Source organism: Muntiacus reevesi, chromosome 2, assembly GCF_963930625.1.
Source record: "Muntiacus reevesi chromosome 2, mMunRee1.1, whole genome shotgun sequence".
Lineage (NCBI taxonomy): Eukaryota > Metazoa > Chordata > Mammalia > Artiodactyla > Cervidae > Muntiacus > Muntiacus reevesi.
In genome coordinates this window covers 58,345,393-58,363,372 of record NC_089250.1, presented here as the reverse complement: position 1 = coordinate 58,363,372, position 17,980 = coordinate 58,345,393, and the positions used below count along the sequence as shown (strand labels likewise).

General features: G+C 43.6%; 1 protein-coding gene across 1 annotated transcript in view; it reads left to right on the top strand.

Moving 5' to 3' along the window:
* The first annotated feature begins 1,574 nt into the window (after window positions 1-1,574).
* PSMF1 (proteasome inhibitor subunit 1) overlaps window positions 1,575-17,980 on the top strand; it is a 40,773-nt gene continuing 24,367 nt past the window's right edge. Inside the window, exons 1-4 of the mRNA XM_065921762.1 lie at window positions 1,575-1,852; window positions 6,898-7,050; window positions 8,767-8,849; window positions 11,487-11,669. Of these exons, the coding sequence (XP_065777834.1) occupies window positions 1,724-1,852; window positions 6,898-7,050; window positions 8,767-8,849; window positions 11,487-11,669 (548 nt within the window). The 5' untranslated portion in view covers window positions 1,575-1,723. The remainder of the gene's footprint in view (window positions 1,853-6,897; window positions 7,051-8,766; window positions 8,850-11,486; window positions 11,670-17,980) is intronic.

Sequence of the window (17,980 nt, the reverse complement as noted above, 5' to 3'; positions counted from 1 at the left end):
AGGTTACTACAGTCAGGAGTGCAGAGGATGAGAGGGGAGTTGAAGGAGTTAATGTCTTAGAGAGAGGTGAGGGTGGGGAACACAGATCAGATGATGGTTCCTGCGGAACAAGGGGAAGGGCTTATTTTTCTTCTGAGTGTGATGGGAATCCTGGGAGGTTTCAAGCAGGGGAGAGATGTGATCTGGTGTGTGTTCTAATAGGATCTGTAGTTGCAGAGTGTAGAACAGACTTTCAGGAGTCACAGATGGAGTAAGGCAATTTAGTGGTTGGTGCAGACATTCAAGTGGGAGATGATGGTGACTTGCAGGAGGGTGCTAACTAGGATCAGAAAACTAAATTTATTTGAGTAAAAACAGTAAGTGGTAAAAATCAGGATGAAGACAGTGAAATAAATGACTGACATTTGGAAGTAGATCAGTTCTGCAGTCAGTAGATGTGTCTTCTTGGGGGAAGCAGCTTCCATTCTCCAAGTGAAAAATGAAAGTGTTAGCCTCTCAGTTGTTTCCAACTCTTTGAGACCCCCATGGACTGTATCTCACCAGGCTCCTCTGTCCATGGGATTTTTCAGGCAGGAACACTGGAGTGGGTTGCCATTCCCTTCTCCAGGCGAACTTCCCGACCCAGGGATGGAACCCAGGCCTCCCACTTTGCAGGCAGCTTCTTTTCCATCTGAGCTAAATCTGCAAAATGGGAATGACAATGGAACATATTTCATAAAACATTCGATAAAGTGATATGAAGTTTTTCACCCAGGATCCAGCACACAATAAACATTTAATAAGTGTTATCCAACAAGCCAGACTGCTAGATTGCAGTACCATCTCTACTGTTCACTCAACTTGGTCAGATACAGCCCTCTGTGTGTGTTTGTTGCTGTTGTGTAGTCACTAAATCATGTCCTACTCTTTTGCGAACCCATGGACTGTAGCCCATCAGACACCTGTGCCCATGGGATTTCCCAGGCAAGAATCCTGGAGTGGGTTACCATTTCCTTCTCCAGGGAATATTCCGGACCCAGGGATAGAACCCGCCTCTCCTGCTTGGTAGGCAGATTCTTTATCACTGAGCCACCTGGGAAGCCCCGTGTGTCTGTTTTCCCATCTGCAAAATGGAGCTATCAAATACCAACTTTGCAGGGTCGAGCCTTGAGGATTAAATAAATTAATACAAGTAAAACATTTACAACAACGTTCCATGGAGCAAGCACTGCATTGAGTGCCAACTATTACTACGAATATGTTTTAACCTTATTTCGTAATCTCTTCTCCCACCAGCATACGCCCACCCTATTTTGCAGAAATCTGTGACTCAAAACAAAGTTTAGCCTCTCTTCAACGATGCCACAACCTACGTGTAGCACACCTACCACCTACAAAGAAGATGGAGATTCCAGATTTGAAGGACCTCGCTCCCAGGGGTCCTGCCCTGCCCACCCTAGAACAGGGGTCCTGTTCTGCCAGGCGGAACCTTTGAGTCTTCCTTCTGTTTCCAGCCGGGAGCTCTCGCGCGAGAGCGCGCGAGTTAGAAGTTACTTCCGGTGGCCACACCCCCCCCTCCCCCGCCCCCCCCCCCACCCCTGGGCGTCTCCATTTTGGTCACGCAGGTTGACACTAGACTACAATCTGCGGAGTAGCGGAGGGGAGTCAGCAGTATTGTGAGGGCCCAGTCGGCTCACCGCACTTTCTCCCTCCTTTCCTCCGCCCGCAGAAGCCAGGGTCGCCCATGGCTGGCTTGGAGGTACTGTTCGCGTCGGTGGCGCCGGCCATCACGTGCGCGCAGGACGCGCTCGTCTGCTTTCTGCACTGGGAGGTGGTCACGCACGGCTACTACGGCTTGGGTGCCGGCGACCAGGTACGCCACGGAGCCAGGGTGGCGTGGGACCAGGGTGGAGGCGGGAGGCGTCTTCTGCCCGAATCCAGAGACCAGGGGCCTGGTCCAGACTGCTCGACCTTCCCCTTTCCCAGATCCGGGCCCTGAGGCTTATGACACCTTTGGTACCTGTAGTCTGCGGCTCAGGGAGGTTCTCTACTGTTCCATTCTAGCTGGCACAACATGATTTGAAAACCCAGGGTCAGAAACTCGCTCCAGCACCGGCTGGCGTTCTCCCAGGCAGGCATTGTGCCCTCTGGCACTGAGACGGGGGTAATAAGCTGCCTTGAGCACTCCTCACCTACCCGAACTCCACCGAACTCCTTCACAAGCCGCTGGGTAGGGTGAGGGCTGTATTCAGTACCGCCCTCCTACCGTACCGGAGCGTTCACCTGGATCCAAGCACCGGTATAGAGGGACACCAGCATAGGGGAGCGTTTGGACTCAGCTCCAGTCAACAGCCGAGAGGGCTCGACATCCTTCACTCTATACTGCAGGGCCCCGTGCTGCCCACTCACCGTTGTCATCTTGAACTCAGGCTTCGGGCCAACAACCGTCTCCCCAACATGTACACACATGCATCCTGCGTGTGAAACCTTCCTTCACCAAAGCTGTCCCTACCGTAGCAGCCCCTCCTGCTCTCCCATCCTCAGACTGCCTCCTAGAGCCGGGGGCCTTGTTGCCAGTCCCCACAGAGCCCCAGGACTTCCGGGCCCGGCCTGCCTCACTTGATTCTTTGCTGTAGCATTCTCCCACCTTCCCAGCCCCTTCCCTGTGACTCTCCCCCGCAGGGTCATTGTACATTTCAGCTTCCTGTGAGCACTGACCTGGACCCCTTCCTGCTCAAATCCTGTCAGCAACTCTGTCGAAGACACTTTTGACAGCCTAGAGACATCAATTCGCGTAGATCATTGCCTCCTCCTAACTGCCACCATTCCCGTGTCATGTACTCCAGGCTTCCAAGTTTTAAGAAAGAACACGATTTGGTCTAAAAAAAGATTGCCGACTGAATCTCAGAGGTACACTCTGTTTACCGTGCCACATGTTGAGTTCATGGAAAACAGAAAAAGCTACTGACTCCAGACCTCTTGGGGGAGACCCCAGGAGAGTGCAGATGGGGGTTTGGAAAGCACTGTCCACTGTCCACCCCAGTGCTAGGTCAAGCATGTGCCCCTGGGGGATGGGTGTTTGTGTTGCGCACTAGAGGGTGGTGTATTTTTGCTTCTCTCTGCCCTTAAATGCTTCTGGGCCTCAGGTTGTGCTTGTCCTCCTCTCACTTTCTGCGTTTACTTTCTTTCAGAGTAGAAGCATTTTGGGAGGCGTATCTTTCCTATTAGTTTATTCAAGAGAGGTTTTAGTTTTCCAGCATGGGGCCAGCAGACTCAGCTGAGACCAGCAGTGTTTGCAAAGTTCAGAGAATGTTTGTCTGAAGCAGCCTCCTCCTGCTTCCCACCCTTCTAGGGTTGATAAGAGAGAGAGGAAGGTCCTGAAATTGTGTACTTGATCATTTAATATGTTGACAGTTAAATAGAAAGCTAAATTGTCTCCTTTTCTCTCTGGTTCTGTATCCTCTGGTTCAGGAAAATTGTGTACATAAAACTTGGTTAGAAGAACAATGCATTTTCAATCAAAAATTCAGTATTGAATTTGGATTTCTCTCCTGAAGCCAGCACCACACCTCGTAAGAACTTGACAGCTATGTTAGGTGGTTTAGGTGGCAAGGGAATAGAGATGGCCATAGGCTTGAATTCGAGGATTTTGTTTTCTGTTGTAGGAATCTAAGGATTATGACAAAAAAGAAAAATGCCTGAAATGATCTTTTGGGGACGCATTTTAGCCCAGGGATATTGGGATGCACTCACGGCCATTAAAAGACTTCCAACCCCAGGATTTTGCCTAAGGGGACAGCTGTCTTTACTTCGTGGGGTGGGGTTCTTTAGCCATAACATGGGCAATGAGGAACTCTGAATGCCAAACCCAGTTCTGCACCTGACTTACCATGACCTTGGCAATTCTCAGCTCCCTCTTATTGTTTAGTTGTTAAGTCATGTCCGACTCTGCTACCCCATGGACTGTAGCCTGCTGGGCCCCTCTGTCCATGGGATAACCCAGGCAAGAATATTGGAGTGGGTTGCCACAGCCCCCTCTTAGCTCTTAGATTTTTTTCATCCAAGCAAGTTAAACTCCCCAACCATGTGCTTTGGCTGCTTTCCAGTTGTAGCTCTTTGGGAGGTCTGATATTGATGTCCTGGTCTAGAAGGCAGTTGAATGCCATGTTTGGCTTGTTATCACCAAGGCCAGTCTCAGGCCCACCTGTCTTCCCGTATCAGGGCAGGCACTGAGCTGGGGAACGCCGGTTCTGCTGCAGTGAGAGGTATCAGCCCCGCCAGACCCCAGCACTGACTCTTGCCCAAAGCCAGATGTTACGGGACAGTGAGCAGGCCCAGTTACTTACATTCCAAGAAGAAATTCTGGTGGGTTGAATGCTGTACATGGAGAGTATAAATATAAATTCAGAGGCCCTTGATACAACAAAGACAAGTCATACTATCAAGTTCTTGGCTTCCAAAGTAAACCATAAATCCAGGACACTATGCATGTTACAGGAAATTTACCCAGCTAGGGATGAAGAGATAGTTTCTCTTTCTTAAGCAGAGTTGGCTGATAAGTTTCACTTCTGTTTTCTATCACTTTCATTTCCCTGCTTCAGGCCTGTGAGCTTCCTTGTCATTTAGCCAGGTTTGAAACCAGGCCAGTTGCAACATCTTGAATTTTATTTGGCACCACTTTCCTCATTTGATTCCTGAGGCCCAGAGGTGCCAAAGAGGAGAGGCCCACAGTCTCTATTCTTGGCTTCCCGTTGTCCTTGGTATCTGTGAGGTTTGTGTTCCTAGACCTTTTGTTGTTGTTTTTCGTCTTTGGTCCCACTCCTTTCCACTATAGTCTCATGAATACAGATCTTCCCAGTCCACTTGCTCTGTGTTTAGCTGCAGACATATGCATCCATGAAAATAATACAGAAGTTTTTTTATGTGTTTTAATTATTCTTTTTACATAAATGGTACCCAGCTGTAAATCTCATTTTTAAAAAAAGTTTCTTTGTCAAGTTGTTTATTTTTACCTGTAATACTGCAGTTAGACCTAGTTGTTTCTTCTCACTGCTGTACTGTAGGCATATTGTGCAATTTTCCCCCCCCTTCTTTGGTGCCCCCAACACGCCCTTGTCATAATCCCTGTTCCTCTGTGTACAGAATTTCTTTTAGGAGTGGAGGTTTGGGCTCATGGGGTATTGGCTTATCTGATGGCACTAAATATTACCAAATTGCTCTCCAAAGGGGGTTGTATGAGTGTGAACAGCCTCCAGCAGTACTTAGAGGTTGCCATTCTCCTTACACCCACACAAACACCTGGCAAAAAATAGAGAAACGGATAATAGCGGTCGGATGGGTGGATGCTGGTATCTCTGAATGCTAGTAAAGTTGAACAACCCTTTATGCAGAGTTAGCTGCTCTTATCTTCTGCCAGTCTTTCAAGTGGATTACCAGTTTTTATTGTTCATTTTTCAGGCTTTCCCTTTTTGTACTAGTTATTAATTCTTTCTCATTTGCAGCCATGGCACATAGCTCATCCTAGCCTGTGGCTGCCTGTTCACTTTGTTAGTAGTAGCGGTTGTTGATCGCAAGCTTTAAATCATAAGCAGTGTCAAAGATAGCTTTTTTTTCTTTTGTGGACCTTGTTTAAGAAATCTTTTCCCACCTGAAAATCAGGTTTGGGGTTTTTCTATAGAAATAGTTTGAGAACTATGTCACAAACATTAGTGTGTAAAAGGAAAGTCCTCGGGTTTGTTTGTTTTTCTTTTAAGAAAGGAGGGCATCACAACTCCCAGTGATGCATTTTTACATCCATTTGGTTGGCAAAAATATTTTAAGTTGGACAGTAGCGATGTTGCCGACCACTTGAAACAAGAACTTTGATACATTGCTCATGAGAGTGTAAATCCATACTTTGAGAAACAATTTGACTTTATCTTATAAATTTAAAGGTTCTTCCCCTAGACATATTTTATAGAAGTTCATTTCTGTGTACCTAGGAGATGTATGAGCTACCCTGTGTACAAGAATGTTCATAGCAGCCTTATTTATAATAGCGTAACAGATAAGTCGGAAACACCCCACATATCCATCACGTGAGTGTAACTTGCTGCATATTCATACAATGACGCATTATATGGCTGTGAACTATGTAGCAATGGGACGCACTGTGCATCAGCTATAGTTATGGATAACTCTCAAAACAATATTGAATGAAAATGGCAAAAGTGATGCCATTTATATAAAACTCAAAAACATTTGAAACAACTTATTTTTAGGATTTGTGTATAGTAACACAACTATAAGGAAAAATAAGGAAATGTTTAAAAATACAGACTGGTGAGTACCCACAAGGGAAGAGGAGGGGGATTCATTAGGGGTACACCACTCAGCCATGTTCTTTGTTGTAAGCTGGCTGTAGATACCTAGTTGTCCATTTTATTCTTTTTTATCTTGTACATATGCTGTATTTTGTGTTTGTTTGAAAGTTGTTCATAACTTTTGTTAAACAACTACAGTAGTCTAGAGAGGTGTCATTAGAATCTGTATTTTTAGTCACTACTTTCATGATGTCTTTGCAGTTGGCCGAAATTCCAAACTTTGAGAAACACTGTCTTTAGAATTTCACAGTATTCCTTGAGATGACTGGCCTTATTCTTGGCAGGGAGATGGAGAGGAGCTTATTCAACCAAGACTGTAGCTTCTTGACAGGTTCCAGTTTGCTGTGTCACAAAGGCAGTCAGGAGTGAGGGAGGAACGCTGGAGCTGGAGTCCAGAGACCACAGATCCTGTCACTTGCTGTTGGACCTTCAACGTTTTACTTCTCCCGACCTCCATGTCCTCGTCTGTAAAGTGAGGGAACAGGATTAGATTATCTGTAATTTCCTTTTTTCAGATCTGAAGTCATGATCTTTCTCCTCTCTGGTGTCCTCTCAGCCAGGTCCCAATGATAAGAAATCAGAGCTGCTGCCAGTGGAATGGAACAGTAATAAAGACCTGTATGTCCTCCGATATGAGTCCAAGGATGGGTCCAGAAAGCTCCTCGTGAAGGCTGTCACCGTGGAGAACAGCATGATCATCAATGTGCTGGTGAGTCTGTAATCATAAAGAGTCTGATGTTGGGAATGGACCTTGGGATCGCCTTTTTGAAACCCGTTTAAGAGCCCTCGGTGTATGTGAAGCCTTTACCTAGTGATCCTACTTCTGGAACTTTATTCTGAGGCCAGGACCCTAAATGTAGAAATGATTTGTGTTCAAAGATGTCTACTCCTTATTATTGTAAAAGGAAGTGCTTGCCATCACAAAGGAATAGTGAAGTAAATTAAGGTAGATTCATTCAGGGACAATTTGGGAGAAAACAAAAAACGCTTATTGTAGCCCTAGGGGACTGCTTTTAGTTCTTTAGACATGCATGGCTCACAGCTTTCTGCTGCCTTGAAGCCTTTATCCTTCTCGTTTTTTCCCTCCTGGAAAGCTCTTTCTCTCCACCTTTGCTGCCTCACACAGGTACAGTCCTTTAGCCTGACCAACTCCCTCTTGTTTTCTTTTCAGTTACTCACAAAGTTCAGTCAGTCCTGACTGCTTCCTCTAGTCTCTCAGAAAGATCTAAATTATGCCTCTGCTTCATCATTTTATTTTCCTTCCTGGTACTTGACACGGTTTGCAATTCATTAATTACATTTATGCTTTGGTATAGTGTTTTGTATTCTGCCACTATAGCAGAGTGTTCTGTAGTCTGTATAACACAGACTCCAAGCACCCTGAGGGCAGTGACTTTCTTAAGTTTGGCCTGGTTGTCTGGATTTGTATAAAGATATCATGCAGTCTGTAGTGTTCTGCACTTTGCATTTTTACCTTGATGTGTTTTGGAGGTCTTTACATGACAATGCAAATGACTATGCCTTACTCATTTTAACTACTTGTAGTATTCCATAATACAATAATTTATTTACCCTTCTTCTTTTTGATGATCACTTATATATTATATCACTCAAGGTTCTTAGTTTGAAACAACAAAATCCCCTTAGGTTCATTTAAATAGGCAGGTTTATTAAAAGAACTGGGATAACTGAGTTTTCGGAAGAACTGGAAAAGCAGTTTGAAGGCTAAGCTTCCAGGGCATCGCTCCAAACCATGCTATGGAAACCAGTGCTGCTGCCGTCAGCCCAGAGCATTAGGTACTGGCTGGCTGCCAACCCAGGGGCCCCCTTCTCATGAGCCACTGATGTTGTAGCCCCTGTGCCTCTGCTGCTGCCCGTAATGGCAAGGTGTCTGCTCCTTACTCAGCCTGTTTATCCATGTTCCTCACCGCCAAGTTGAAGTTGTGCATCTATTTGGCACCCCATTCACATGTTTGCTTTCAAGCTGCAAAAGGCACTGGGAGGACCCTGAGGAGTCGGGTGGGGAGGGAGGTGGGAGGGGGGATCGGGATGGGGAATACATGTAACTATATGGCTGATTCATGTCAATGTATGACAAAACCCACTGAAATGTTGTAAAGTGATTGGCCTCCAACTAATAAAATAATATTTAAAAAAAAAAAAAAAAAAAAAAAAAAAAAGAGCTTGGGAAGTAGGCTTTTCTGGGCTCTGCCTCAGAAAGGCATTATTCCTAAATCGAGAGTTGTCCCCAAATGCTCAATGTGTATTTCATCTGTTACAAACAGTCCTTGTATATGTCTCTTGGTGCCCATGTGTATTTCTTTAGGTTGGATATAAAATTGTTGTTCTCCCCCCAGTCGCCCACTTACTCACTCATTAGACCAGACATACCCCAGTCTCTCATTTTCTGTTTTCATTTTTCTAGGAACATGGCTCACAGCAAGTGTCAGATTTGACCCTGAACTTGAATGATTATATCGATTCAGAACATCTGGTTGACTTCCACAGGTATTTCAAAGCAATGGCTTTTGCCTAGGAAAAAAGAAGAGAGAACCAATGGCCAGACAGACATAAGGAATGGACTTGAGGTGTTAGAGAATGGAAGAAGGTTAACAGAAGGATCTTTCTCTCCTGGGCACTCAGTTCTTTCTGTTTTTAATTTATTTGAAGAGAAGATTCATGTGGGAAATGCCCTGTGAAATAAAACGATGCAACCAAGAGACTATACTCTGCAGGGTAGAGATGGGGCCAGGCCAGTGAGCTCTTAGGATAAAGTGTAGCTACTCTGGTACACTCCATTCCCCTGTTTTTTTAATGAACTTTATTTTTTACAGCAGTTTTAGGTTCACAATAAAATTGAGTAGTAAGTGTAGCGAATTCCCTGGGACCTCCCTCTTGCCCTGCACTCTCACGGTCCTGCAACAGAGTGGTGTGTTTGTTATAGTTCATGAACCTGTGCTGACACACATTATCACCCAGATTCCATTCTTGGTGGTGTTGGGGTATGTTTACTTTTGTAAGAAACTGCTACACTGTCTTCCTCAGTAGCTATACTATTCTAATTTCCCACCAGCAGTAAAGGAGAGTTCCTATTGATCTGCATCCTTGTCAGTGTTTCAGATTTTAGCCGTTCTAACAGCTGTGTAGTGGTATCTCATTTTTGTTTTCATTTGCAGTTCCCTGATGACATATGATGTTGAGTATCTTTTCATATGCTTTTCTGTTGTCTGTGCATTTTCTTTGGTGAGGTATCTGTTCAGGTCTTTGATTCGTTTTTTAATCGAGTTGCTTTCTTAAGGTTGAGTTTTAGGAGTTCTTTGTATATTTTGGATAACAGTTATTAATCACATTAAACATTAATGTGATTAATGTAATTAAACATTAGTCATTAAACACATTAATATATGTGTTTTGCAAATATTTGCTTGGAGTTTGACTTGTCTTCTCATTATCTTGACTTTTTATTTTGAAATTTGCAACCCCTCAGAAAAGAGAGTTTGCAAAAATAATACAATGAACACCCATATACCCACCACCTAGGTTCACCAGTTTTTAATGTTTTGCTGCATTTACTTACTTTTTCTGTATGCTTTTTTGTTCTTGAGCCATCTGAGAATTATGTCCAGACTTTATGAACCTTAAACCCTAAATATTTTAGCATGTATATCCTCGTTCTTACGTAGACGTCTTCCTGTATAACCTTAAGGCAGTTACCACACTCAGGAAGCTTAGCTTTGATACATTAATGTCATTTAGTACACAGTCAGTGTTCAGTCTACAGTTCTACAGTCATCCAAGGAGTGTCCTTTCTGGGTAGTCTAGTAGTTTTCAATTTGAGGTTTTTGTGTTTTTTTAACCCAGCCAAATATCACACATTGTGTTTATTTTCATGTCTTTTCAATTACCTTTAATCTAGAAGTTTCCTAGACTTCTATTTTTCTTAGCATTGCTATTTTTAAAGACTTGAGGTCAGTTGTATAGAACATTCAGATTATTTCCTTATCATTTGATTCAGGTTGGACATTTTCAACAAGAACTCTATGTAAGTGAGGCTATGTTCTTCTAAGTGTTTCATGTCAGGCACATGACATCTGTCTTGTTGATTTTGTTCAATTTGATCACTTGATTATGACAGTATTTGCCACCTCTCTCTCCAGTAAAGACATCTGTTTTCCTTCAGGTTTTGATTTACATTTATGAGGTTTGCTTTTTTTTCTTTATTTTTTATTGAAGTATAGTTGATTTACAGTATTGTGTTGATTACTGCTGTATAGCAGAGTAACTCAGTTATATAATGTAGGCATTTTATATCATAGTCTTTTCCGTTATGGTTTATCACAAGGTATTGCATGTAGTTCCCTGTGCTACACAATAGGACCTTCTTGTTTATTCATTCTGTATATACCAGTTTGCATCTGCTAATCCCAAACTCCCAGTGCAGTCCTCTTCCACTTCCTCCCATTGGCAACCACCAGTCTATTTTCTGTGTCCCTGGTTTATAAGATTTGTTTTTTGACTCAGGATATGACTCATTTTAAAATGACAGATTTTTAGGAACTCCATAGAGTTCCTGCTCACTCCCTGCTACCTCAGTCTGCCTTAACACTTCAGCGATAGCTCACATTGTTTTTCTCTCACAGACAGAGAAAAAGAGGCCTAGAGCAGCCTTCCAAGGGCCTCTGAGTTAGTGGCAGAATTGGACATTAAGCCCCAGAGCCCCGCTTGCTTGGGCCAGGAACCTGGTTATCCTTCCCATGGAGCCTTTGCCTTCCATGACTCTTCCCATGACATGTGATGAACACACAATGAGGCTGAGCGCAGGGTGGGGTGGGCTGGGCCCAGAGGAGTCAAGGCCCTGTGCCCCTGCACCCTCACCTCTTTCTAATGGGGTGGTAAACGAGAAGGGGCAACTCAGATGCCTAAGAAGCTTAGGCCCAAATCTCGGAGACAACGCCGGGCTATTGCCCCCCTTACCCAGGGCCGCCGGGCGGCCTGTTCCCACCCTTGCGAGCAGTCCAAACGCTATCAGGGCCATCACCGCCATTGTCCCCGCCGCCGCCGCCGCCGCCACCACCACCACCAGAATACTGTGCGCAGGGCTACCAACCAGCTGAAAGCCGCTGACGCCTCGTCTCCTTTCTTCAGGGTCTACAAGAACAGCGAGGAGCTTCGGTCTCGCATTGTGTCTGGGATTATTACACCTATTCATGAGCAGTGGGAAAAGGCCAATCTAAGTCCCCACCGGGAGTTTCCCCCTGCCACTGCCAGAGAGGTGGACCCACTCCAGATTCACCCACAACACCCACACACCAGCCGACAGCCTACCTGGTGAGTACGCAGCCCGCAGAGGGCAGCCCCAGCTTCTCCAGACGGATTCTGTCCGTGACCGTCCTGCTTGACCCCTCTCTGGACCCCCCACATCTCTGCAGCAGAATTGTCGAGAGTCTTGGTATTCAGAGACAGGAAGTGGAGATCTGAGTGGAGCAGTGGATTCTTGTACTGCTGCTGGTCACAATAAGGTTGCCTGCATCTTTTTTAGAGGCTGCACAGAGCCTCTGACTTGCCCAAGAGTCAGTGCCTCTGAGGCGTGCGTGTAGTACTCCATAGTTGCTGCCTAGCTGGCTCAGTTACTCATTCCAGAGCTGTTTGTACAGGACTGAGTCAGGCTTTTGGGGAAAATGCAAAGATGCAGAAATACTGGAGGTTCCTGGAGGGGATGTCGTCTCAGTGTTCCCTTTCTTTGCATTTCACTTCATTGTAACCCCCGATCTCTTTGACATCGTGAAAACTTTTCCAAAACAGCATGAGGTCTGAGCGAGTCACATCTAAGACCTTTGCAGATTGGGTTGGTGCTATTTAGGACTGGAGACTTCTGCTCTGAGGGAAGCCTAGGAGCAGGGACACCTTAGTCTCTAGCTGAGAGGGCGCTTTCCAGTTTGGAGCCCACAGTGCGGTGGTAATGGTGGGCTTGGCAGGGTTAGGAGGGAGGGCTCACTGTGCAGCCATAATAAGCACTCAATAAGTGTTAAGTGCCATTGTTAACACTCTGTGTTGCAGTTGTATACTTTTCATTAATAAATGGGAGATTTATTACTATAATAAGTAATAATTGGCAAGTCTCTTTGACAATTTTTGGAAATACTGGTTTCTGTGGGAAAAGTGGAAATTGATAAAAAAGTTTTGAAAGGTTGGGAGCAACTTGTCTGATCTAAACCCCTTATTTAAGATGACTGGCCTATTAACTTGCCAGCCAGTTAATAGAGAGACAGAGCAGGAGCTACGGGTTCAAGTGTCCTCACTGTAGCCCAGTGCTCTGCTGTGATGTAACCAGAATATGTTGACAAGGTTTAAGGATAAGCCCTAGAGAGCAGTCAAATTGGGGAAGACTTTTAGATCTTATTAAGTGGATAGTAATTCTCAGCTCTCTCAGATTTACTTCCCATATCAAAACAAATATTCTCTGAAATCTCCTTTACTCTCTGAAAATGAAGTTCATAGATAATCTAACTTACCAAATGCACAATTGCAAAAAGGGTAAAGTATAATATAAATGAGAAATAAACAGTAAATAATGATAAGATAACGTTTGTTTCATTGTGTAGATGCCTGAGCGTAATTACACTAGAAAAGATATATGTACTTGTTATCTTGAATTTAACAGCATTTACAAATCGCATGTCTGACAAGAGACTTGTAACATAGATACATAGAGAACTTTCACATCTCAGTAATAAAAAGGCAACCCAATTTCAAAAATGTTAAAGGATTTGAATAGACATTTCCCCAAGGAAGGTGTACAGGTGGCCCATAAACAGAAAAAAACAGAAATCCAAATTACAATGATAAACTACTTGTTTGTGCACATCTTCATGTACAGCTTTTGTACAAGAATGTTCATAGCAGCATTACTTATAATAGCCTAAAAGTGGAAACAGCCTAAATGTCCATCAACTGATGAATGGATAAATGTGATATGTGTATACAGTGAGTATTTCAGCAATAAAAAAATGAAGTACTGATACACATCACAGCATGTATGAACCTTGAAAACATTCTGCTAAGTGAAAAAAAGCCATTTATGTGAAATGTCAAGAATAGGCAGATCCACAGAAACAGAAAGTAGATTATTTGGTTGCCAGGAGGTGAGATGGAAGGATTAAAGAGCATGAATGGGGAATGACTGCTGATGAGTACAGGGTGTTTTTTTAGGGTGCAGAAAATATTCTAAGAATTAGAGTAGTTGCACTTTCTGTAAACATCTAAAAACCACTATGTTAACTGGCTGAATTTTGTGATACATAAAATATCTCAGTAAAGCTGCAAAAAAATTTTAAAAGGTCCTAGCTTTGTCTTATTTGGAAACATGAATATATAACAATTGAAATAAGGCTCCTAGGATCAGACTATAAGAGAACTGATAGTAATTGCCCATGTTTGAGATTTTGTATTTTCCCTTCAACTGGAGAGTGGTTTGGTAATAACCTAAACAATATTTTATGAGACCAACATTATACTAGCAAAAGGAATTTATTTAAAATTAGTTATTGAAGTCTTTCCCCCTAAGAAACAAGGCAAGGATATCCACTCTCACAAGTCTTACTCAGCATAGTACTGAAAATTTTGCCACCACATTAAGACAAGAAAAAGAAAAGGCATACAGATAAGAAAGGAAGAAATAAAAGTTTACATTCATAGTTGACATAATGGTCTACATGGAAAATCTCAAGGAATCTACCAGAAAAAGAATATTATGAGCCTAGTAAGGTTGTAGGATGCCAGCTCAACATCCAAAAGTCAACTGTGTTTCACTGTATTAGCAATAAACACACGGAAATAGACATTTAAGATACAATATAATAGCTTTTAGCTCAGCTGGTAAAGAATCCACCTACAGTGTGGAAGACCTGGGTTTGATCCCTAGGTTTAGAAGATTCCCTGGAGGAGGGCATGGCAACCCACTCCAGTACTCTTACCTGGAGAATCCCCATGTACAGAGGAGCCTGGCAGGCTGCAGTCCGTGGGGTCGCAGAGTCGGACACAACTGAACAACTTAAGCACAGCACAGGCCACCATTTGGAATTACTGAAAAAAGTACTTAGGTGTAAATCTAACAAAACATTTCAGACTTTTATGCTGAAAACTGTAATCAAAGAAGACCTAAATAAATGGAGAAGCATCACATGTTCATGAATGGAAGACTCAACATAGTAAAAATGTCAAATACTCCACAAATTGATACCCTCTGTGTGTTAGTGGCTCAGTCGTGTCCGACTCTGCCACCCCATGGATTGTAGCCCTCCAGTCTCTTCCGTCTATGGAATTTTCCAGGCAAGAATACCGTAGTGGGTTGCCATTTTCTACTCCAGAGGATCTTCTCAACCCAGGGGTTGAACCTGCATCTCTTGTGTCTCCTGCATTTGCAGGCGGATTCTTTCCCCCTGCACCAAAGATGTTAAGTACTCCACAAATTGATACAGTAGTTTAATGCAATTCCTATCAAAATCCCAACAAAAACTTCTGAAGATAGAGCAAGATTATTCCATAATTTATATGGAAAGGCAAAGGAGTTTGGAGTAGCTAAAAATAATTTTGAAAATAAAGAAGGAGAAATCACTATACCCAGTATTCAGGCTTATTATATAGCTACATTAGATGGACAGACTCATAGGTCAATAGAACAATGTTGTTGTTCAGTCACTGAGTTCTGTCTGACTCTTTGCGACCCCATGGACTGAAGCACGCCAGGCCTCCCAGTCCATCATGAACTCCCAGAGTTTACCCAAACTCATCTCCGTTGAGTCCGTGATGCCATCCAGCCATCTCATGCTCTGTCGTCCCTTCTCCCGCCTTCAATCTTTCCCAGCATCAGGGTCTTTTCCAGTGGGTCAACTCTTCGCATCAGGTGGCCAAAGTATTGGAATTTCAGCTTCAGCATCAGTCCTTCCAATGAATATTTAGGACTGATTTCCTTTCAGATGGACTGGTTGGATCTCCTTGCAGTCCAAGGGACTCTCAGGAGTCTTCTCCAACAGCACAGTTCAAAAGAATCAATTCTTCTGTGCTCAGCTTTCTTTATAGTCCAACTCACATCCATCCATGACTACTGGAAAAACCGTAGCTTTGACTAGATGGACCTTTGTTGGCAAAGTAACGTCTCTGCTTTTTAATAAACAGTCTAGGTTAGTCATAACTTTCTTCCAAGGAGCAGGCGTCTTTTAATTTCATGGCTGAGGTCACCATCTGCAGTGATGTTGGAGCCCACAAAACTAAAGTCTGTCCTTGTTTTCAGTTTCCCCATCTATTTGCCATGAAGTGATAGGACCAGATGCCATGATCTTAGTTTTCTGAATGTTGAGTTATAAGCCAACTTTTTCACTCTCCTCTTTCACTTTCATTAAGAGGCTCTTTAGTTCTTCTTCACTTTCTGCCTTAAGGGTGGTGTCATCTGCATATCCGAGGTTATTTTTATTTCTCCCGGCAGTCTTGATTCCAGCTTGTGCTTCATCCAGCCCAGCATTTCTCATGATGTACTCTGCATATAAGTTAAATAAACAGGGTGATAATATACAGCCTTGACGTACTCCTTTCCCAATTTGGAACCAGTCTTGTTCCATGTCCAGTTCTAACTGTTGCTTCTTGACCTGCATACAGATTTATCAAAAGGCAGGTCAGGTGGTCTGGTATTCCCATCTCTTTTACAAATTTTTCAGTTTGTTGTGATCCACACAGTCAAAGGCTTTGGCATAATCAATAAAGCAGAAATAGATGTTTTTCTGGAACTCTCTTGCTTTTTCAATGATCAAGCCGATTTTGGCAATTTGATCTCTGTTTCCTCTGCCTTTTCTAAAACCAGTTTGAACATTTGGAAGTTCTTGGTTCATGTACTGTTGAAGCCTGTCTTGGAGAATTTTGAGCATTACTTTGCTAGCATGTGAGATCAGTGCAGTTGTGTGGTAGTTTGAGCATTCTTTGGCATTGCTTTTCTTTGGGATTGTATTGAAAACTGACCTTTTCAGTCCTGTGGCCACTGCTGAGTTTTCCAAATTTGCTGGCATATTGAGTACAGCACTTTCACAGCATCATCTTTTAGGATTTGAAGTAGGTCCACTGGAATTCCATCACCTCCACTAGCTTTGTTTGTAGTGATGCTTCCTAAGGCCCACTCGACTTCACATTCCAGGATGTTGGCTCTAGGTGAGTGATCATACCATCTTGATTATCTGGGTCGTGAAGATCTCTTTTGTATAGTTCTTCTGTGTATTCTTGCTACCTCTTCTTAATATCTTCTGCTTCTGTTAGATCCGTACCATGTGGTTATTTTTCTCTAATTCCAAGATTATTGGTGTTTTTCAAGTGCGTATCCCCTTTACCCTGCTTTTTCACCCCTTTGTATCTCTATCACCTGGACCTATATCTTCACATTTTTGATGAATTCTCTATCCAGCAAATGTTTTGCTCTGGGTTCAGGGATCCCTGGGCCTGCGCCTGTACTTTGGAGGCATGTGCTGTCCCTCTAGTATGGGAGACAGGTGAGTAAATAAGAGTTTATATAACTGCCAGGTTATCAGGGATTATCACAGAGATCCTCCATCAGTGGCCTAGGAAAGGCTTCTTGGGGGTTGCTGCCTGAGCTGTGTATTTGTGGGGAAGAGGAGAAGTGTTCCTCAGGCTCCTTTTCTTTTTACCTTTTCATATGTCTGAATTATTTTCTCAGATTCCTTTCTGGGGAGGTTGTTCCAGGCTGTGAGACCAGCAGACCAGTGGCATCAAGGTCTGAAAGCATGGGGTTATCTCTGAATTTTGGTTTGAGAAAGAGTTCATGTCAGAATCCTGGGATATAGTAGCTCTGAAGGATAAGACTAGATTTTGCAAGCCTCGTGATGCCAGGCATACCTGATGTACCTGAATCTCCCCAATGGACAGTTGGAAATCATTGAAGAATACTAACAGATGGCGGTGGTGTCTTTGCTAAGGATCCTGGTGGATTGGAAGGGGTGAGGCAGAGGGCCAAGGCTTATCACTCCTGTGTACCACTTTTAGCAGAAGGGACTTCTTTCCCTTTTTTCTGCCACCTCACCCACCTCCCATGTCAAGGAGAGAGTATCATATGGCAGTTAGGAGTACAGGCTTTGCAGGTTGATCAGCTGGGTTCAAACCCTGGCCCTGTAGCTTTGCCTGTCTCAGTGAGCACAGTTAGCCTTGGTTTTCTCATGGGCAGCTTGGGAATTATTGTACCTATCTCAGGAATATGATGATAGATGTCATCTTGAGCTCATTGCTCAGAATATAGTAGATGTTCAGGAAATACTTCATGAATCTTAACTCAGGTAGCAGGCAGAGATAAGAACAACACTGAAGGTGTAATGACTAGATGGTCCCCTGGAAGAGAGAACCTTCTTTTATTTTTTTAAAATAACATAGCCTATTCCTCTGAGAAAAGGATTTGATGCTGTGGAGCCACTTAGGTGTGAGAGTATCGACCCAGAGGGTATGCTGGGCAACTGCATTTAGCCCAGGACCTCTATGGACATTGTTTCCATCGTGAGGACATGTTCCTCACAATGGCCACCACTTAACGTAGGGTAGGAAAAAATGCTATTTCTTGGCTGTCCACCATGTGTTGACTGCCATCCCGTGTT